At 33.0% G+C, this 23,672-nt stretch overlaps 1 protein-coding gene across 28 annotated transcripts in view; it reads right to left on the bottom strand.

The window, feature by feature from the left end:
* RIMS2 (regulating synaptic membrane exocytosis 2) overlaps nt 1–23,672 on the bottom strand; it is a gene marked incomplete at both ends in the record, with an annotated part of 562,776 nt that overhangs the window by 103,862 nt on the left and 435,242 nt on the right. For 9 of the 28 annotated variants that reach the window (XM_079722700.1, XM_079722676.1, XM_079722675.1 and 6 more), the window contains one exon: nt 22,601–22,773. The exons of 16 other annotated variants lie outside the window; for them this stretch is intronic. In XM_079722700.1, coding sequence (XP_079578826.1) covers nt 22,601–22,773 — 173 coding nt within the window. Of the gene's footprint in view, nt 1–21,460; nt 21,713–22,600; nt 22,774–23,672 lie in introns of all 28 variants that reach the window. 3 more of the 28 variants (XM_079722698.1, XM_079722697.1, XM_079722699.1) reach the window with 1 other exon arrangement.

Genomic DNA, 23,672 nt, shown 5'->3' with positions numbered 1-23,672 from the left:
ATCTACTATTATGCCTCACCTTACTCTCCTCCTTTCATTCCCGTAATAAGAAATTTAGTGTAAATAATACTTGTCATACTCCTCAATTCTTAAGTACTATTTTTATAACTAGTGTAAAACTTTATTCTTAGAGGTTTTTATTTTTTAAATGGGAGAAATGTTGCCTAAGTAGAATGATCTGGGGCATTCCATACTAAACTGAAGGATACAAATGATTTTTCTGTGACTCAGACTTTCCAGAATTATTGCTTATAATAATTAGAATAAAAACTTTTTAGAGTTATTGAAACATCATAAGGCCCCTTCATTTCCTATGATCCTAGATTAAGTAAAATCAAGAAATATACAAATCGAATGAAGGTTAGCGTTATAAAATAAACGTATTCTATAAAAGGTAATTAAATATATTTTTTTCAGATGGCAAAAATCTAGTTAGTCCCATATTCAAATGCAATATTTTCTGTGCTTAAAAATGTCATTCCACTTCACTCTCTAATTTATTGAAATTTTTTGTGAGATTACATTATACAAAAATAACATGACAACAATGCAAAGACCTTAGCAAACTGAAAATTAAGATATCAAAATATGGTGTCATTTGGTAAATCATATATTCTTTCCTTTATTCCGCAGTACAAGAAACTTTCTTTAGATGCATGTTTCTTGGCATTCTGAAAGGAAAAGAGTAATTTTTTGATAGTTAAGTACTCTATTTAGGAAGTATATAGGGTAATAGGAAATTTAAATGTCTGCAGAGGAAATAGTTTAAAATAGTCTGAAAGTGGTATAATTAATGACTTATTTTTATTACCATAGCTTTAAAAACTAAAGTTAAACATGAAGTTAATATCTATTTCAGTAACAATAACATGGATGGTTTCTTGTTTCCTTTTAACAGATTATACGTGTGAATCTAAACAGAAATAATGCAAATTCACTCTCCAATTAGCTTCAGGCCAATTTCATGCCTTACTTTTAAAAATTCAAAAATTTGAAGATCTTTTACTCTTCATCTGCTCAAAATTACTAACCCTTTAAACTTCCCAACTTTTCTTTCAACAGTCATAGTTACCAAATATAGGAATACTGAGGTTTTCCACCTCTTCCTTTCCCTTTGCTTCCTACATTGAGGACAAGAGGGAACACCAAGCATCAATGGCTATGTGTAAGATCACCCTTCCAACACCACAGGCTTGAGGGAAGTGGGCCCTGGAACTCTGTGTGCTCCTGCTGAGAAACCCCAACTCCAGCAAACAGCCTCACCCCTGCTATCAGGACTAATCTCACTATCTATTCCCTTCATCCCTGTTAATTTCAGTCACCACACAAAGCTCAGAATCCTTAAACCTGCACTAACTTTCTGGATTCAGATCTTCCCCCGTTCTCTGGGCAGTGAGGCAACGTTTCCATCTCCTTTACTCTAGCGCACTACTGTCCTCCTTGCCTCTCATCATCTCACATCCAGTATATTTACTTCTTTGTCAGTCTCCTCCATCAGAATACAAGCTCCATGATGGTGGGAATTTTGTCTGTTAGTTCATTACTGTATCCCAAGCGTATAGGGCCTGGCACTTAATAAGCACTCAATAAATATTTGTTGAATAAATGAATGAAGTAATTCAATCAATCATCAAACCCTACTGGCTAATTTTTTGTAATAGTCTTGGATTTTTCCCTTTTTTGGTCCTTCTTGCTATCCCTCCAGTCCAGCACCTTATTAAAACCAAACTAACTCCATTTTCAGATTAATTGGAATAGTACTACTCTGAGGTAATAAAGCAAATGCTGAAATATGGTAAAACTGGGAATAGGCATTTGCTCTTTAGAACTTGACTGGTGTGTCTTCCCTTTACACTTCCTTACATAAGGAAAAGGAGGAATCACTGATTATTTAATATGTGTAACTTTATAATATTTAATATATGTAACTATGAACTATTCAATTATTGAATATATCTTTATAATAGCAGTTATAATAGTGTGTTGTAATTATTTAAGTGTCCACGTCCTCCACTAGCTTTGACTTCCTCAAATTAAGAACTGTTTTCATACATCTCAGTAGCTCTCCAGGAATTATCACAATTGCCAAAATGTAGCAACTGAAAAAATGGCTGGAGAAACAAAGGGAGGGAAAGAGAGAAAGAGAGGAGAGGATGTGGGAAGAAAGAAGGCAAGAAAGAAGTTAATTAGTCCATTCACCTGTCAAACACTGCTAAGAAGAGGGGCCACTTATTTAATCTACATGTTCATTTCTTTCTACATTTCAGTGGTGACTAGAGGGAAAGGACTGGATCCTTCATGTACCTATATGCAGCGATATTTCCCCCACAATGCAATGGAATTCATTATGTCTGGACACTTTAAAATGTGATATTTTTAAGGTCTCTTCCTTTTTGCCTCCTCCTCCTTTCTGTATTTTAGTTTTACAGTACTGTTGTTGCTTATTGTAAGGTTACTATCCCAATGTTTTTCCCTAGAAAACTTGTTTAAAAAGTTTTAAATAAAAATCAGTGCTTAATTTGATTATACATTCTGTGTTATAAAATGAACCAAAAGAGTGAATAAGAATAGCCTTTAACTTTTTTAGTTAATAAGTTATTTATTTAATCTAAAGCAATACACAGTTCTCAATGTGAATGAATTACTATTTTTGGTTGATGGATACAGTGATGACTAATACACTGTCTTCACGCTCATGAACAGCACAGTCTAGAAACACATCTCAAAATTATAAAATGGGGAAGAAAACACAGATGAAAAAGTTACTAGATACTTTTTCAAGAAATTATCAACAACTAACTTGAGTTATTAAATGGCTCATTCAAATTATAATATAAATATGCTTTATATTGTTGGGTAAAAGCAAAAAATATTAAGCATTCATTTTTCAAAGTTATAAATTATGATCTAGCTCATATTCTTTGGAGTTTAGATTGTTAAATGCTTATATTAAATGTTACTTAAAAGTTAAAATTATGATAAAAATTTGAGTTCAGTAGGTGAAAGAGACTTGAAGATCATCTGGTTGGCTCTCTATATGACTGCAAAAACTGAGAAATGAAAATACTTGCCCCAGGTCTCACAGAGTACCAATAGCCAGATGGAATTAGAATCTATCCAATTGAATGCTGTTTCTACTACAACATATGGAAATGTGCTAGGAAAATTATTGGACATTAACTCTGCTTATCACAATGTGCTCCACATTTGTTCAAAATACAAGAGCTTTACTATGCTTAAGTAAAAACAGAGTTCCAAAATAATCTTTTATTAAACATGACAGAATATTAATCTCAATCAAAATTTCTGTCCATATATGCACTTGCTTTTGCTGTTCAATCAAAAGATAAGGGTGTGCCACTTTTGCAGGCTCTAGGTCACTGCAATTTTTCAGTCACCATTGGTTTTATTTTGAGCAAGACTGCAGCAATATGACAGGCAAGAATGATTAAATTGCCCTTATTCAGCTTCAACCTGGGAGCACTTGATTCAGACACCAATCAAGTAGAAGCTGACGGCCAGAACAGACACGCTTTATTTGTGTTGTAAATTTTGTTTCAGAGAGAACACTGAGGAATCGAATTTAGAAGTAAGAAAAAATGAATAACATACCATAATTTTTTAATTTAAAAATATTTTTTTAAAATTAACATTTAGACAATCTTACCCTAATGAATAAGTGAACACTGGGGCATTTTGAACTTATTTGAAAATTTTACTCTTCAAACTTATGGGTAAAGTATATTTTGCCAAGCATTTTTCTTTAACTGCTATATATTTATATATATATGTATGTGTATATATATATATATATATATATATACACACATAGCATGCCTAAAATACTATAAGCACATACAAAGTTCTGGTTCTATACAATAATTTTTAAAACTATGTTTTATGTACATTAACCATGAAACTTTAACCTAGGAATTTATAATTATCAACTGGAAATAGAGTGACTCTTCTTATCAAGTTTTTTCCTATGACATTCTCATAAACTTCTTCCTTATAAAGTTCTTTCTTCACAGTAACACGTATCTCTCATACTACATAAAGAATTCTAAAATTTTAAAATTTCTTATCTATCATAATAAACAGATAAAATAAAGAAAAGGAAACTCCTCTATCATTGGGATAGCTTTCTTAGTCACTGGAAGTATTTTTACTTTTTTCTCATAATTCATTTCTTCTACTGAAATCTTCAGTAGTCAATGCCAATAGAAGTTCATAGCATATTCTGTCCAGAACTGCAATCCATTTCTACTGTGCTCTTCACATGATTCTAAACAATCTGCGTAATCATAATATAAATGTTCCAGTAGGAAATCAATTCAAAAACTTAAGAATTCCCTGAAATTATACATTTAGATATTTAAATGTGCATAGATATTGAGCAGCCTGAGTGGAACCAGAAATTTGATAAGGCTATGTAGAGATCTCAGAATTCAGTATAAGAGAGAAGACAAAATTTCCAAAATACTTCTCTTAAGATATTGGGTTTTGTTGATTAAAGCAGAAGATAATACTCTGCATAACCAATCAATAGAAAATGTAAATATTATTTTGCGCATAGTTACATTCTCTGGAAATTCTCAAAGATAAGTTTTCTTTCGAAGGTATATATTCCTACAAAAATTTAAAGTTCCATTACCCTAAAACTGTAAACCTGTTTGAATGCATTAGATTATATCCATGAAATAAAGAAAATATGCCAATATACACACTGTATGCTCATATATATCATTTATATAATCTAAATATTAACATGTACAGTGTGATGAATTTTGGACAAAGCTGTATTAAACTTGCATAAATAAATTTCTGAGTTACTAGATCAAAAAAAAAAAAAAAAAGACAGCAAAGCTGTGAGCAGATTACCAAAGCACAGTTATTGATGTTATTCAGTTATTGAATTACTCCAAATTCATGCAATACTTTATTATACTTAGAGTGATTAAGAAAAGGTCTTTATCATTTAAAAAATAAATCTGAGAAGTATGAGAGATATACTGTTTATACTTGTTAGACCAATAGAAAAAATGGTCTTTTTTTAAAAGGAATCTTATTTATCTTTATAAATAATAATAATTACTACGTTGTAATATGCCATGCCTATTTGGTTTTAGACACACATTTGATCAGAGTTAAAAACAAAATGGAAACCATTCTCTTTCATGGTAAATTAAATAGTATCTCCTAAATTCCAAAATTACTAGCTAAAAGTATCAAATTCAGTTTATCTCACTGTATACCATATGAACCCTAAATCAATCAAGAATAGTTATTTAATTTTGCATTTTAAAGAGGTGCTTTTATTAAAACCATTTTTAGTATTTAGCTGTTTTCATTTTCTAACAATCTCAATAAAGCTTAATTTAATTTCCCCTTAATCTAGGTAGTCATATTATAAAATATAGAAAACAGTTTTTCACATGGGCAGCATCATTTATTTATACTTATTTAGCATTTCTATAATTAGCTCCACTCCTATACACTTAAAATCCATTACAGAGCTTCCTTTTGTATCTCTTAAGGACTTTACAGTATTATACACAACAATTCCATATAACATCCTATTATTTTGCTTGTTATCAGAGACAAATGAGGCAGAGCCAAAGTTTAATTTGTTTATAACATCTCTCTCTCTACCTACTTACCTACCTACTTATCAACTTATATTTTAGAAATGCAATATTCTGATTAATCTGTATATTCATTACTAAAGAATGTTCTAAAACACATGAGCAGTTTTCTTAGAACAATATGAAGAATATAATTTATTCCTTTTTTGACCATTTGGAACTTTTAGTAACGCATGGTCATTATTTTAACAATAATTACTATTTCAGCTGCAAACTCGTGGCCCATCCAGCAGATCTGGCCCACTGATGTACACCTTCTTTGTCCAGAAGAGTGGTTTACAAAGTTAATATAAGAATTAGGGGTCTTGGTTTCCTGAAACATGAGATCTGGCAATATCGCCTGCACGCCTGTGTGGCAACAACTGGCTGAAGCCGAGCAGCAATTTCCCCCTTCAAAGGGAGCACGCGCTTTCTAGTTGGCCAGAGTACCAACACTACCTCATCCTTAAATCTGATTTTTTAATCACTCATATTACCAACTTGGTCCTGTTAAGCCTTTTGACTTTAAGATCCCCAGACTAGTATTAGAACACTATAACTGTAGGAGTCACAGAAATTACACTTAATAAGTCTGCAGAAAATTCTGTGGAGGTTGCCTTTAGAAGAAATCGCAGTTATCCTGGTGTAGGTAGTTTTTATGGTACTTTACTATTTCTGGTAAAGCATGAGAGTAAATTGTAACTAATTACAATTTTAGATAGTTTGTTTCTAGTTTGTCAATACCAGAAACACTGAGCAATTGTTTCTACATTGTCAGGAGGAAAAGTGAAAGATTTTGTCCTAATAAAAGTAATCTAAATTGGAAAGGAAGATGTAAAACTTGTCACTGTTTGCAGATGACATAATATTTTACATAGAAAATCCTAAAAATGCCACCAGAAAACTACTGGAGCTCATCAATGAATATGGTAAAGTTGTAGGATAAAAAATTAATATACAGAAATCTGTTGCAATTCTATACACTAACAACGAACTATCAGAAAGAGAAATGAAGAAAACAATCCCATTTACCACTGCATCAAAAGAATAAAATACCTAGGAATAAATCTACCTAAGGAGGTAAAAGACCTGTACTTGGAAAACTATGATACTGATGAAAGAAACTGAAGATGACACAAATAGATGAAAAGATATATCATGTTCTTGGATTGGAAGAATTAATATTGTTAAAATGACCATAATACCCAAGGCAATCTACAAATTCAATGCAATCCTTATCAAAATACCAATGGCATTTTTCATAGAACTAGAACAAATAATTTTTAAATTTGTATGGCAACACAAAAGACCTCAAATAGCCAAAACAATCTTGAGAAGAAAAACAGAGCTGGAGAAATCATGCTCCCTGACTTCAGACTATACTAAAAAGCTATAGTAATCAACACAATGGTACTGGCACAAAAACAGACATATAGATTAATGGGGCTGAATAGAGAGCCCAGAAATAAACCCACACATTTATGATTAATTAATCTGTGACAAAGGAGGCAAGAATGTACAATGGAGAAAAGATAGTCTCTTCAATAGGTGGTGCTGGGAAAACTGGACAGCTACATGTAAACTAATGAAATTAGAACATTCTCTAACACCATATACAAAAATAAACTCAAAATGGATTCAAGACCTAAATGTAAGACTGGAAACCATAAAACTCCTAGAGGAAGACAAAGAACACTCTTTGACAAAAATTGTAGCAATATATTTTTGGATCCATCTCTTAAGCAACTAAAAGCAAAAATAAATAAATGGGACCTAACTAAACTTAAAAGCTTTTGCACAGCAAAGGAAACCATTGACAAAATGAAAAGACAACCTATGGAATATGGGAGAAGATATTTGCAAATGATGTGACTGATAAGGGATTCATAGCCAATGTACATAAACAGCTCATACAACTCAACACACACAAAAAAACCTTGATTAAAAAATGGGCAGAAGACCTGAACAGACATTTTTACAAAGAGAAAATGCAGATGCCCAACAGGCATATGAAAAGATGTTCAAAATAGCTAATCATCAGGGAAATGTGAATCAAAACCACAATGAGATATCTCCTCACACCTGTTAGAATGGCTATCATCAAAAAGAACACAAGGGCTTCCCTGGTGGTGCAGTGGTTGAGAGTCCGCCTGCCAATGCAGGGGACACGGGTTCGTGCCCCGGTCCAGGAAGATCCCACATGCTGCAGAGCGGCTAGGCTCGTAAGCCATGGCCGCTGAGCCTGCGCGTCCGGAGCCTGTGCTCCGCATCGGGAGAGGCCACAACAGTGAGAGGTCTGCGTACCGAGAAAAAAAAAACAAAAAAAGAACACAAGTAACAAATGTTGGCAAGGATGTGGAGATAAGGGAACCCTTGTACATTGTTGCTGGGAATATAAATTGGTGCAGCCACTGTGGAAAACAGTATAAAGGTTTCTCAAAAAACTAAGAATAGAACTATCATATGACCCAGCACTTCCACAACTGGGTATATAGCCGAAAAAACCCAAAACGATAATTCACAAAGATACATGCACCCCATATTCACAGCAGCACTATTTACAATTGGCAAGATATGGAAGCAACCTAAGTGTCCATCGACAGATGAATGGATAAAGAAGTTGTGGTATATATATAATACATATATATATGTAAATGGAATAAATGGAATATGACTCAGAAAAAAGAATGAAATAATGCCATTTGCAGCAACATGGATGGACTTGGAGGGTATTCTGCTAAGTGAAATAAGTCAGACAGAGAAAGGTAAATACTACATGATGTCACTTATATGTGGAAGCTAAAAAATATAAGAAACTAGTGATTATAACAAAAAAAGCAGAGTCACAGATATAGAGAACAAACTAGTGGTCACCAGTGGTAGAGGAAAGGGGGGAGGGGCAATATAGAGGTAGGAGATTAAGAGGTACACACTATTATGTATAAAATAAGCTACAAAGATATATTGTACAAAAGGGGAGTATAGCCAATATTTTATAATAACTACAAATGGACTATAACCTTTACAATTGTGAATCACTATATTGTACACCTATAACTTCTATAATATTGTACATCAACTATAATTCAATAAAATTTTTTTAAGTAAGTAGAAAAACAGATAAATTTAAAAAAAGAAACAAGAAAAAAAGAAACAGCTGTTATTCCTATGCAATTTATTTTATTAAAAGTTTAAGAAATTTAATCATTATTAAGATTATATTTTACGATTTATAATTAATTGAATGCAAATTTAAATACATTTATACTCTCAGCTTCAGAGTGCTACTATTATATTTTTTCATTTCAGAAAAATTATTATAAATTATTATGTAGTAATATTCTGAGATAATACATCTAGTTATTTTCAATTCATAAACAATATTGACTCACAGGTGTTCTCATAGTTAATAGAGTTTAAAACTATTCAATCCTGGGCTTCCCTGGTGGCGCAGTGGTTGAGAGGCCGCCTGCCGATGCAGGGGACACGGGTTCATGCTCCGGTCCGGGAAGATCCCACACGCCGTGAAGCGGCTGGGCCTGTGAGCCATGGCCGCTGAGCCTGCGTGTCCGGAGCCTGTGCTCCGCAACGGGAGAGGCCACAGCAGTGAGAGGGCCCGTGTACCGCAAAAAAAAAAAAAAAATGCAATCCTTCAATACAAACTTAAAAAGCTATCAGGGTATAAATATTTTTCTTAGAAATTTATGTAAATGAAAAATTTAAATAATTAAAAAAAGAAAAAAACAAAATTGAACAATAACAGCATTGTAGGAATATTGAATTTTTAGTCTATTATTCTCCAAAGCAACTCTCCTGATGATTAAGGAAGGCATGGATATCTAATCCATCACTTCAGAAAAATGGAACTCTCAGATTTTTCAAAGTAAAGGAGTTGTTCTGAAGTCTTACTTTGACTAACAGAAATATTAGATATTAACATTTATGAGCAGATTTCTAAAGGCTGAAATACTACTAATGACTAGATTTGACTTTACACAAAAGACTAGTTAAAACGTTTTATAGCACAATTTATATATTTCTTAAATAAAATATATTAACTAATTCTTTCAATGTCTTTCATATCAAAGATGAACACCTGTGAGTCCTCTTTCATCTTCATATTCCTGTTTTTTTTAAAAAAAACATTGTTACAAACTTATAATGTTTTAAAATTGTGCTAAAGAGGTAAATTTTCACATTTTTAAGTTATTTTCAACCTTTCAATACAAGATGTATGATGTATTGATTTAATATTAAATTGTGCAATAACTTCAAATGGAGAAACAATTTGTACATAGCGAGTGAAATGCAGATATAAATGTACTAGAGATAAATGGAACATGGCAAAAATTTATCCTGGGAAAAAACACCATTTAAAATGCCCAAACAGAATTTCACTTAGGTGAAATCTCAAAGATAAGGATAGCATGTGTAGTACAAATTTATTGACCTTAAAACCATTTATTTTTAATCATCAGTTCATGGGAATTTCTGGAAATACACTTGGAAAGCATTGATTCAAAAGATTTGTTTTTATATTTCTAAGTATTCACACTTCATATTCTTACATTGCTGAGTGATTTTAGCTAGAGACAGACCCTTTCAGATTTACATCGCAGGAAGATTAAAAAACAAACAACTAAGTAGGAGAACCTAGGAGACTGAAGTGAAAAATAATATATAATGTTTTAATTATTGTATTTTTAAAAAGATTTTTTAAAAGCCTTATGCTTTGTTTGCCTCAGAGCTAAAACAACTATTTGACAAACTTCAAATATGTTCTTAAGCTATTAATTCAGAAAGACTTTAAATGGTTAGTGGCTTATAAGAAATTGTGGATTTTCTTCTGACATTGTTTTCCTATCCTGGATAATGCTGAAAGAATCACTTGTCTCTTCCTACCTCAGTTCACTTATTCTAAATGTTTTACTAAAGGTAAGCATTATCAAATCACATATTAAAATTACTTTTTACACTTTTACTCTATATTGTAATCATTTATTTACTTCTCTATCTCCCCTCTGGACTTTAAGCTCTTTGAAGGAAGGAATTAGGTCTTGTTAACCAGTATTTTAGCACAGAATCTGGCATATAGATGTTCAACAATATTGGCTGAATAAACGAAGGCAATTTAGGAATAAAATCATTTTAACTCCAAGACCATTAAAGGTCCATCACTTCAAACTATGAAACACATCCCATAAAAATTTTCCAGAATCTCTACTATATTTATTACTTTGTGAAATGATCTTATAATAAAATTTTTTTTGCATTTCAGAAATTATTTTTTCTTGTACAAAACATAAGAAGGATCTGTCTTATTCTGAATTGTCATCTGGCAAAGTGGTATAGGAAAGTTTCTATGAAATATGCAGATCTAAAAGCTTTAAAAAGTGAGAATTTCATAAATGTATTTTCCATCTCCTCTCCTTTTCTTTCTTTATCAACCCCTATTATATATCAAATGCTTGTCCTGTGCCAGGAATGATGTTAGAAGCTTTCAGGATATAAGCTTATTAAATTTTGATGGCAATCCTGCAAGAATATTATTATTATTGCCCCCAATATATAGGTGAAGAAAGTGGTTTTTATTTGCCCAAATTTATATTGTTAGGAACGGGCAGAACTAGGATTCAACCCAGTTTTGTCTGAATCCAGAGCTAAGTTTTAGCCATCATGCTGTATTATCTCTCATGTATATTTTCGGAGGACTTAGGTATTACTTAGTATTACTTAGTAATACTTAGGTATTACTTAGTATTACTTAGTAATACTTAGGTATTACTTAGCGACTTAGGTATTGCTTTAGTATTACTTTAGTGACACTAAAAATAAATTCTGGATGAGGATAAGTGATATTATGCTTACTATGAGTCAGTGTAACATGGCACCAAGTTCTTATTCACAACTTTGCAAAGCAAGCCAGCTGAATCCCCAACGTGCCAGACTGGAAGGCTAAGTCTCTGCACATGACAGGTGCATCATGGAAGGTAGTAATTCATCCTCCATGATAAACAGAAATAGTAAAATTAAGTTGGTTAATTCTCAGTGTCCTGAAAATATGCAGTTGTCTTCAGATAACTTCAGTATTAAATGCTACATGTCATTTATTCAAAATATTTTGATAGAAAGTCTCAGAAGACTAATTTACAAAGTTTCTTATTTTTGCCATCCCCAAATGGTAGTCATTTCTCTCATCTTTGCACCTTTCAATAGGATTTTAGAATTCATTTTACACCATTCTTTTGGGACACATTAGATTGGTATGAGTTTGTCTAATCTTCAAATACTGTCTAATGAACCCTTTGCTATCTTTTCTTGTCTGTTTTTCTCCCATTCTTGTTAGACTTTATACAGGATTTTTATCTATAAAATAATAATTATCATTCATCACATATCAAATCAGTAAACCAACCAACCAACTAAATCTTTTCTAACTGGAATACATATGTGTCATAAAACAAACTCCTCTGAAATAAATTCCACTGACTTCTGAAATAAATAGTTTTCTTTTCACTGGGGAAAAAGGTGACCTCTTGGTCATTGTTGTCAGAGAAGATTGAGATGAGCATGTGGGTACTGTGCTATGTCAGAAGCTCTTCACACCTCTAAACTTCCACTGCTTTATTATGATCTCACTGATTCACACACTCATGCACAAACTTTTATTGAGTGCCTACTATGTGTGAGGTATTGTAGATATTGAGAGGTAAGACAACAAAAAGATAAAAATGATAAATACATATCCTCAAAAGGCTAACTAATGGTCAACAATGGTAGATTAAATGTATACATAATTAACTATATCACAGGGGAGGAAAATGAGCACCACAGGAGCAACTGTTACTGTAAAAGAATATTAGATAAATTATGGAGGAAGAGCAGAGGAGGTTTCTCTTGGATGAATTTATATTTGACTTGAATTTTTTTTTTTTTTTTTTCGGTACGCGGGCCTCTCACTATCGTGGCCTCTCCCGTTGCGGAGTCCAGGCTCCGGATGCCCAGGCTCAGCGGTCATGGCTCACAGGCCCAGCCACTCTGCGGCATGTGGGATCTTCCAGACCGGGGCACGAACCCGTGTCCTCTGCATCGGCAGGCGGACTCTCAGCCACTGCGCCACCAGGGAAGACCTGACTTGAATATTGAAGGATGGGCAGATACTTTACTCATAAAGAGAAAGAAAGAAGCTATACTTTAGACACCAGAAGCAACATGAGCATATACACAAAGGAATAAAAGCAAGAGCCTGTGAGGAAAAGGGCCAGTAAATGTGAAAGACTGAAGTCAAGATAAGGTTAAAAATTAAAGATTGGAATTGTGTCATTAAGGTTCTAAAGTCTCAGGCTGGGTGTCTGTGGATTTTCTTTTTTTGAATTTTGATCACTTAAAATTAGACTCCCCCTTTCTATATGGAGAATCAGCATTTGAAAAAGATGCCACACCATATAGTACCACACTGTACTGATATACTGGCATCTAACATAATAATACTCATGCACGGGAATCCTTTCACTTCAAACTTGATATTATTTTTATTATTTCTATAAAAAATCAAACTTCTATATGTTAAATTTGTTCATCCTGAGGGATACCTGTACTTCTATTAGGAGTCACTGTCAGAATATTGCAGGTAGTCTAGAATAACAGTTGTGAATTAATCGTCCTTTTTGGCTTGTAAAAATAAATACTGAATATGATGGAAACTACTGCAGCAGTTTTTTCTACTGCTATTATTTTGTATGGTAGAAGTCATTCCAATTTAATTATTTCTCTACTTTCACACTAAATTTATTTTACTCTCTAACATACAGCCAGTGGGGAAAATGTTAGAAATAAATGTTAACAATGTTATAAATAAAAATGAATTGTATCCATTATAGCAGACAGGTAAATAGAAACATTATTTACCTATAGGTTAATCAATAGTGGTAATGCTAGAAAACAAAAGTTTAATATGTAAATGAATGTTAATGGACATTTTAAATGTATATAATCCTAGATTGCTATTCTAACCAGAATGCAATTAATTCATCAGTAAAAATGAATCTGGGTAGGCATCTCTGAATAAGATTTCCTGGTGTGATAACAGGATAGAATAACCAGTCACCACAGAAATACAAATTAACAGAAATTGCTAATAACGATTACACTACAAAGTCAATTCAATTGAATAGGTCTCTTTCAATTACTCTTTGAATAAGTCTATTAATTTATGTAAGATGTAGGAGTAAATTTCAATTAACACCGATCTCCGAATTCATATCAAAGAATAGAGATGTGGTATTGAAGTATAAATATTATGAGTTAGCTGTAAAGACCGCTCTGAAACTGTGGTGACACCAGCAACAAAGCAACGCCAGGTGGCGCTGTTACAAAGCTATCCCCGACCACTCATTCCTAACCCTTTTTACTACCATCTTAACTAAAACCTGGTGCTTTCTTGAACACACTGCTTCCCCTGAAATCATCTCTAGTGCCAAATACTTATCCTTTTTCATAGGTTGTCATATTTCTAACTACTGGCTACTTTAAAAAAATATATTTCTCTTCTAGTTTATTTAAAAGTTAGAATTTCTTTGCAGCTTAGGACTTCTGGCTATGCTGACATATACCAATCATTTTTTCCCTTTCATCCTGTTATCTGATGAGCTCATGGTCACTGACTCATTCGTTGAAGTCTTTAGGAGCTGGCTTAGTCTTCTTTTCAATTCCCAAATTCTCATAACAGTATGAAATATAAGTATTCATTAAGAAGACCTAACCAAATGCCTCATAATTCTGAAACTCACATATCTCCAGTTACCCTCATTTTTATTCTTTTCCTCCACTCTTCTACTCACTCCAATGCTATGTCTTAGAATTTGTCAACTAACAAAAATAGCTTCATCACAAAATCTTGTTTCAAAGACATACTATAACTAAAACCGCTTATCCTCCCAACACCCTAAACTTACTTTTTGACTACAAGATCTAGTTTTCCAATTCTTGGATTTTCTCTATATTGTCCTAGTCTATCAGTTCCCATCTGGACTTTTCCTCCTTCTTGTCTATAACACTGACATTTACACAAGCACCCTCAATTGCTTTCCACTGCTATTTTTCCAACAACCCCATCCATCAAAACTCCCACTTCTCCACAAATGCTACAATCTGAGTTCTGTTTCTACACTTGGATGGGCTCAGTGCTGCTAGAAAAGATCACACTACTCTCCCACATTGGTGTCTCTTGAAATTGCTGGTCTCCAACCCTCAGCTAGATCTGCAGAACTATTCATCAACTTTTAAATTTGCCTTTGGTAAGCGACTTTCCCCTATTTTCTTCAGTGACTACTCCAAATCTTCAAACTAAATCTCAAATTCAACTTCCAGACTCTTATACTCTTGCCTCTTATGTGTTTGAGAACATTAGGGCCATTAGGCAGTGACAACCAACTTCCCAGCTCCCTGCCTAATAAATCATCTCTTTTATTATCTGTCTTTTTCATCTGGTTTGAGCCCAAGGAGAGTCTACCTATGCTTCTGACCCTAACCCCTCCTCCATCTCCAGGTTCTTACTCTAGTACCCGTGCCTTCCGCATCTTCAAATGCCCTTTCTCTTCAGACCATATACATGATCAAATCTCAAATTTCTCACTTTCAATGATCCAATATGGAGACTGTGAAGTCACGGCGCACTCAGATTTCCCACACATGGAAATTCCCTAAATTTTTATGAGAATAGCTTATTTACTTATTAACTGAGGAATCTATCTATCTATCTATCTATCTAGAGAGACAGAGACAGAGAGACAGAGACAGAGACACATAGAAAGGGAGAATTATTTCAGAGTTTTAGGCCAACAATTATATTTATGTGAAAAGGATAAATCTGGGGCTGCAAAAAAAAAAAAAAGGAAAAGTAAATCATCGCCTTTTCTTGAGAATAAGGTCTGTGTTTTATTCATCTTCAGCACCCTGGTGATGTTAAAAATGTATGCAAGAATTTAAAAAAAAAGAGAGAGATGAACATTTTAAGGAAAGGTGTCTCTTAAGAAGTATTGGAATAGAAAAAAAGACATGCTTGACAAACTTAACCCTAAACAAAATATCATCTGCATTTTATCACCACTACACTCATAGTAGTTACTGAAGAAGCAACACCAATTACAGATTATTTTTGCAGAGACCTTTTGAGCATTTTAAAAGATATATTCACATCCCATAAAATTCATCTTTTAAAAGTATACAGTTCACAAAGGAACAACTTCAGAAAAACTGACTACTCATGTTTTTATGCTATTAGCATAACGAGTTCAGATTTAAGGGCTATTATTTTTAAAAGACAAGATTTTCCTACTAAACTAATCTATGAAACTAAACTACTAAACTAATCTCCATAAGAGATAATAGCTTAAATTATAGAAGTAGATATAGGGTTAGGGAGAAATGGAATACTTCAGAGATAATTAAGCATTAAGATTAATAAGACTTGATTGGAGGGAGGGAATCGTGCTCAGTGGAAAAGGAATAGTCGAGTGATGCCTAGGTTCCTGGTTTGGGCAAGTGGGAGGATGCCGGTGCCACCCACTGAGAAACAGAGCACAGAAGGAGGAGTGGGTTATTAAATGTAGTTGCCTCTTCTGTGACAGTATGATGAATTTAATTTTACATGCTGAGTTTGGTACGTCCCCAAGACAGACAAGAAGATGGCAAGGACAGGACTGGATAGATCTGGCAGATGGTTAAGGAAGAAACCTGGGCTGGAAATACAGTTTGGAAGCCATCAATACACAGATGCTACTGGAACCCACGGAATAGAAGGCAGCATCAAGATAGAACACGTAAAGAAAAGAAGGCCTAGTATGGGATTCTGGAAAATGTCAACATGGAAGGGGCAGAGAGAATGCTCCCAGAGAAGACAGAGGTGATCAGAGAGATGGTTAGAGAACTAAAGGAATGTATAATCACAGGAGCTCAGAGAAAAGAGCATTTCAAGAAGAGAATGTAAAGGTGTTGAATTCTAAAGGTTGGCATGATACTATATGAAAACTGTTACAAGTTAGCAGCATATACAATTTGAGGCAGTTTTTTAAAAAAGTTACATAACACAACTGTTATAAAATAGAGGTAAAGGAGCAAAGCCTCAAAAAAGAGGCAAAAATAAAAATACCAATTATTATATATAATATAATGATTATAATATAATGTAGTTCAAGAAACTGAATGGAATTATCATGTCTTTGGCTATGAACTTGAACTTCCTGATAGACTAAAGAGAACATACAATGGATTACATTGTTTTGTTTTCAGTGAAGTAGATACATCTATTCTTTAAGAGAGCTGCTCACAAAATTTTAAAAGAAAGTTTCATATAGACTATTCTAAAATGGATGAGTGGCACAGGAGACATCCTCAAAAATGCTTTTAGAGCTAATGCAAAGTAATTCTACTAGGCTGTTTCTTTTAAGAACTTTCCATGAGCATTTCTTTTTAACATTGTAGTGATGGTTTTAGCCAGGTCAATTAGACAAGACAAAGAAATAAAAATGCATTCAGATCAGAAAGGAGGAAGTAATCAAGTAATCTTGATTCACAGATGACATGATCTCATATAGAATATCCTAAAGAATTAACTAAAAACTTTTAGAGCTAATAAATGAATACAGCACAGTTGCAGGTTTCAAGATCAATTTATAAAAATAAATTGTGTTTCTATATACTAGCAATGATCAGTCTCAAAATGAAATTAATAAAAGAATTCCACTTACAATAGCACCAAAAATAAAATACTTGGAATAAATTTTTAAAAAAGAAGCATATGTTCCCTGAAAACTGTGAAACATCATCTAGAGAAAGTAAACATAAATAAATGGAACACCTTGTGCTCATGATTGGAAGACAACATTTTTTAAGACGGCAATAATCCCCAAATTGATCTAATTAAACACAATCCCAGTCAAAAAGCGCAGCTGCCTTTTTCCCCCCAAATTGACAAGCTGACCGTAGTATTCATTAGGAAATATAAGCAACCCAAAAGAGAGGAAGGACAGCATCATAACCACTTGGAGGGTGTTTGTTTTAAAAATGCAAATTCCTGGGTCCTTACTTGATCAAAATTCTAAGAGTGATATTCGGTGTTTTTTTAAAAAGTCCCCTTTTTATGCACAATCATAAAACAGAGGAGGTCTATAACATAGGAGTAAATATGCAGTACACGTCGTTATATTACATAGTCAGGAAAATGTATTATCACATTTTAACTCTGATCTGTAACTCTGATCTGTAAGTTAGCAGTAATAAATATTTCATTAACAATTATTCTGCTTGCCCTTTTAAAGACTATAAGAACTTTCTGCTAGATAATTTATATGGCTTAAGCCTTAAAAACAGCTATTCATGAATATTTGAACTGATGCCATCTTTTTCCTTTAAAAAATTTTCCTATCTCAAGAATGTTTTCTTTAAAAAGAGAAAACATAATTCCATACCGTTTATAGACATGCCTGAGAACTAAATTTTTTTTTGACTTTTGAAACTTTTAATTTATATTTTGGTCTTACAAATAATCATTTTTAAATTGACTCTTCTGTAAGAATGTAAAGCACAAAAATTTACTAAATATCAGATCCACACAAATCCTCAAAAGGTTTTCTGTGTAGTCTTCATTAATGCAGATCTTTTTGTGAATATTTCACTCTTACCATAGATCTTGAACCTGTTTTACAATAATGAAGCCATAAAGTTTTTAGGCAGTGCATTCATTATAAACTGTAACATTTCTATTAAAAGGAAAGCTGGGTAATACAAAAATATGAGAGGATCTGAGAAGCAGGCAATCTTTTGAGGCTTGGTATATCTTATTTTGTTATCTATGAAAATTTATAGATAACGAGTTTCTTGAATTATTTTTTCTTGTGTCTTATATGCCCAGGACAGAACCTGGGGGAATGGATGAGTAATCTGATCACAAAGCTACCAAATGTTGTTGGTTTTGACAATATTATACTGTTCAATATTTGTTTTTCTATCTTCCACTGCAGATTTACTTAAGATCTCCACTTCTTGTGCCAAATTCTTTCATCAAATATCCTTGTGAATTAGTTTAGGTTTCTTGATGAAATTTTCTGGATATGGAGCTATCCTTAAACATCCATCCACACAAGTCTAAGAAACTGCTTCACCCTCAGGCTTAGAAGTTTAGAAATGCTTAATTTCACCTCTATCCCCCAGTTCATAGTATATAGTGCCTGACAAATTTTCTGAATAAATATTGGTTGAACGAATGATTTCTCCTTACATCTGAACACTTTTTTTCTGGGCCAGCCTACCACATATATATGGTATATAATCAGCAAATGTAGATAGATATAAAATTTAAAGCATACTTATGTTCACAGAGTGAGAAAAATATTTTAAATGGTAAATATAATTTTGGATTTTCTAGAAATGATTACCAAATAATCATTAATGGTAGGGGGGCATTTAACCAGGCTAATATACATGTGTGGAAATATAAATAGCTAAATGTGAATGTATTATTTATTAATCAACTTTGAAAAAATATTATATTCAAATATTTAATGGACCTTTTTTTGAATTTACTTTTTTGCTATTCATTTCCTACTAGTACATTCAGAAGACTTACTTTAATAGACTTACTATAACACAAACAACATAATTCTGTATCACACAATGAGATACAATTACTGTAATGAAAATAGCAACTAAAATGGATTTGGTTCTTTGTAGTCACTGTGTTAATTTTAAGTATACCAGCATTGCTATAGATACTTAAACCCTGAAGTCAGAAAAAGTTTTTTCCTTTACAAAATTTGGATAACAAGTAAACGTCAATGATGCATTATAGAATAAGATTATTTCCAATAACGTTGTATAAGCACGTAAGTTGTTTTTGGCATTTAAACAATCTATGATTCTGTTCATCAACTACCAAAACAAAATGTTACTGGCAGTACTCAGACATAGCTTCTCTTGGAATAAAGACTGTTCATTTTATTCTGAGAAATGAAAGCAAATTCAAGATCCTATGCTGCAATAATTAATGAGCAACACCAGCATTTTCTCACAAATAATTGCAGTTGACACTTTTTGCCATCATATGGAATATATGTTCCCTAGAGACATCAGCCTGGCCCCCTAAAGTTTACAGTTGCGAAAGTATTATATAGTTACTTAAGCGGAGTACAATGCCTTGATGACTCATCGCTAGGAATATACCATATTTCCCTTTCCTGTGTAAAAAATAATGTGGTCTTTTCAAGAAGAAAATGGTGAAGAAAGTAATATTAAAAAATCGAGAACTCAAGGTTATAATCTTCAAACTTTTCCCCACCAAGCCAGATATGCTAACATAGGCTTTTGGCTCCAGGCAGACACCAAGGGGCTCATGTGTTCTCCTTTACAGTTTATAGAATGGAAAACACATTAGAGGCTCACATTTTGCTCTGCTTTTGGAAGAAAGGAAACTCTGTGTCTCTTTCCAAGGAAATCTTGGAAAGCTTTTCTCTGTGAATTAATGATGAAATGACCCTATGCCAAACAAACCAGAAAAATGGTCTTCATTAATAAGGTAATGTAATTATCAAAACTTAGATAAACAACGAAATAGACTTGAAATTACTAGTTTAGACTCGAATCACAAAATATGCCTAATTTAAGATTTACTTTCAGGTTTCGTGTCTGTTACACAGAAACCTTCATAGATCACAGATATAGTTAAATATACCAATCTGAGACAGAAAGTGAAGTGTCACAGAATTAGACCACTGAATTGTATACCCAGGGGGTAAACATTTATTCCAATTATCTTTCTCATTAACTCTGAGTAAAGCACAAACTGAGATTGGATTTAGATACAATAAAGCAAAATTTGGCTTACAATCGGGGTGAGTATTATGCCAAGTGCATACTAGCACAAAATCAAGGTCTGGATGGATTACTAGAAAACCAAATTCCTCCAAAATGCACATGATTTGCAATTCTCATTCTCAGAGAAATGTAACTAGACAGATCTCATCTCCTCAGGCAGAAGGATGGAGTCTACTGCGGACTTGTGCTGACATGACTTTCAGTACAGCACTGTAAAGATGGCTTCATACTTACTTAGTGCATTGTGTTATGAAAATGAAAACATAGTTGTTGTTATGCCTTGCTGATTATGTTTCTTCCCTTTTTCCCCTGTTCAAAGCTCCTTCTCTGGCAGTTTCTGTAGCTGAATGAATTTCTAGAGGGGGCTAAGCCAACATGTCTGCCTTCTAATAAGCCCTAAGGCCTCTATCTTCTCAGAGTATCAAAGAGCACTGTTCCTACTCCACAATCTTCCTCAGGAATCAAAACTGCACTAGACCCCACCAGATAACTATGATGAGGCAAGGGACTTGCTTTTTTCTTTATTCAGAGACAGAATAAAGCTTACTTTTTGCTACCTATTTTGCCATTCATTTTAAAAGTTCTAGTATATAATATTTCTTATAGTAGAGGCTACATTTTTTCAGCCCCTTAAGAGCCTCATTTTAAAGGTTTGACTCCACAAATGAGGAAGATATACAGTAATTCATGCTAAAAAAACTAAAGGGAAATTTACCTTTGATCCACCGAGTCAAAAAGAACTTGAAAACCCAATTAAATCAGACTCTCAGAGCTATGGTATACAAATTAAAGACTGTTTAATAAATCAATCTGTTAGGTAATAATTTGCTAACATTAATTAGTTGCATTAGAAGCTAAATAGATAAAACACAAGAAAATAAACTAAATGTAAATGGCAAAATAGTTTTTAAGGGTAGGAGAAAGGACATTACTAATGGGAAATGTCTACGAAAATGAGCAAATTTTACCTGTCATCATCTTGCGAGAATTGCTTTTGCAAATCCTCTTTATTCCACTGTTCTTTTTCTTTCCCTTGTTCAGGTATATCTTGTGTTTTTTCCTCGTCTCCTGATTCTCTGTTTTTCTCCTTATTACATGTTTTTGTAATCTCTTTCCCTTTCTCATTCTCATTAATTCTTTCTTCCTTTACCTCTTCCTCCTCATGAACTATCTCTTCATGCTTATCCCCTTCTTTCCCTCCCTCTTCTATTCCCTTTGGCCTTTTGAAAGCAACACAAATTGAAGGCATGCAAATAAACACAAAAAAGAAAGAAAAAGTCAAGAAAAAATGCATACAAAATTAAATAGAAAAGTAATGATAACTACTAAAACATAAATAAAAATGACATCTTTTAAGCATTGAAAACTTTTTCTCCAGTGTACACCAGAGAAGCACTGTGTAAGCAACACTTAAATCATAATTGTTTTTAAGTCATATTTTCCTGTTACAAAGTTGCATGGAAAAAATTTGTGGTCTCTCCATTATTGTTTTTTCTGATCCAATAGGAGTAAAAAAAGACTAATTTAGCTCAGGTGTCCATAAAGTCTATAGGTTGGGTGATAAATGAAAATTATACTAACAAACATACATTACATTTATAAATTTTCTTGAGAAACTGAGAACTTTTTCCATGCATTTATAAAAAGTTTCAAGAGGATGGGAGAGCACCTTACTAAAAAAGTAATGTTCTTGTGTTTTCTGAATTACTATAATGTATTCAGCTAGGAAAAATCCCCTCTAAAATATGATTTTTCATATTCCTTAGAATATTAAAAAATTCAGGTCTTCACTTAACCAGCACTTTAATTTCAGTAAAGATATAATAACAGAATTACTTTTTAAATAAGAAACATGAAAAAATAGCTAATGATACTATTTCAAATAATCTAGTAAGAAAATAGTTATAAGTTCTGTAAAACTTTTCTGTGCAAGAAATTTGAAATGGAGACCAAAATATAATTAAAAGTAATCTGTACAGAAGTTCTTATTGTCTTAATGATATATATTAACCTTTTAGAAGTAAAAGATTTTACATTTATCCAAAGAAAAATAAAGACCTTCTAAAATATATTTAGAGGAACTTCCTGCTTAAAGTCCCCTTACTCACCTGATTTTCTTATTTCCTCTTGGCCGTTCTGATTGGACAGACATGTAGCTTGTGCTGCTGAAACGAGAAGCACTACTAGTCCTTGAAACCGCAGATATATCACTTACATCACTGTCCGAAGATTTAGTGGAAATATTATCTGCCCCTCTATGAGGATCCCATCCTGATCGATACTGTTAACACAGATTGACAAATACGCAGAAGTTGTCAGTATTACCACACAAAGCAATTATTCACTTCTCCTATTTCAGCACTTTAATTGTCCACAGAGGATACTGCAAAACCCCACTCAGTTGCATATAAAACAAAAGTGAATGGCAATTATCCTAAAAGAAAAATTCAGTTTACATGAAACTCTTGTTTTTAGCAATGACAATTAGAGAATTTTTACCACACCCAGATGAAGACCATTAAAACAGTTTCACAACAGGAATGGCCTCAGGGAAGAACATTTAGGTAAAATCTGGGAAATAAACATTTGGCTTAATATTAGGAAGAAAAAGTTTTTTTATTTCTGAATTTGAAAAAAAAAGTATGATGAAGTTGCCATTGTAACTTATAAAAACCAATTTTAGTAGCATCAATTTTCTCTTTAATCCATTATGCTTCACTGAAAACCTAGAGATAACACAAAATCTAATTATTAAAACACTAACTTTTTAAAGAAAAGCCAAGAGAAAAGAGAAAGTTTAATTTCTGAATGGTTGCTGGAATTTTGATGAATCCTAGAAGTACTAGAAAAAATCGTTATTATTTACAATAGTTCAAACTTTCTGGAACTGAAATAATCAGATGGTCATCTGGCACAGCCAGGGTGCAGGGTGTTCTGGGTGTTCAAATATTCTGATAAATTGAAAACCTTCATAAATGCTTTATGTTAATGACATGTGGAATGTAAAAAAGAACAGGTTTTGAAGTCTGAAAAATGTGGAGTAAGGAAAACTTGCTAGCTGGGTAAACTTGAGCAAATTATTTCACCTTTAAAACACTGTTTATAAAATAATAGGGAAAATAATATCTTCCTTGCAGGGCTGTTTTGAAAATAAGAAATAATACATGTGTGGTGTCTGGT

Source organism: Hyperoodon ampullatus (genome assembly GCF_949752795.1).
Source record: "Hyperoodon ampullatus genome assembly, chromosome: 17".
NCBI lineage: Eukaryota > Metazoa > Chordata > Mammalia > Artiodactyla > Ziphiidae > Hyperoodon > Hyperoodon ampullatus.
This window is presented reverse-complemented; position numbering and strand designations above follow the sequence as displayed.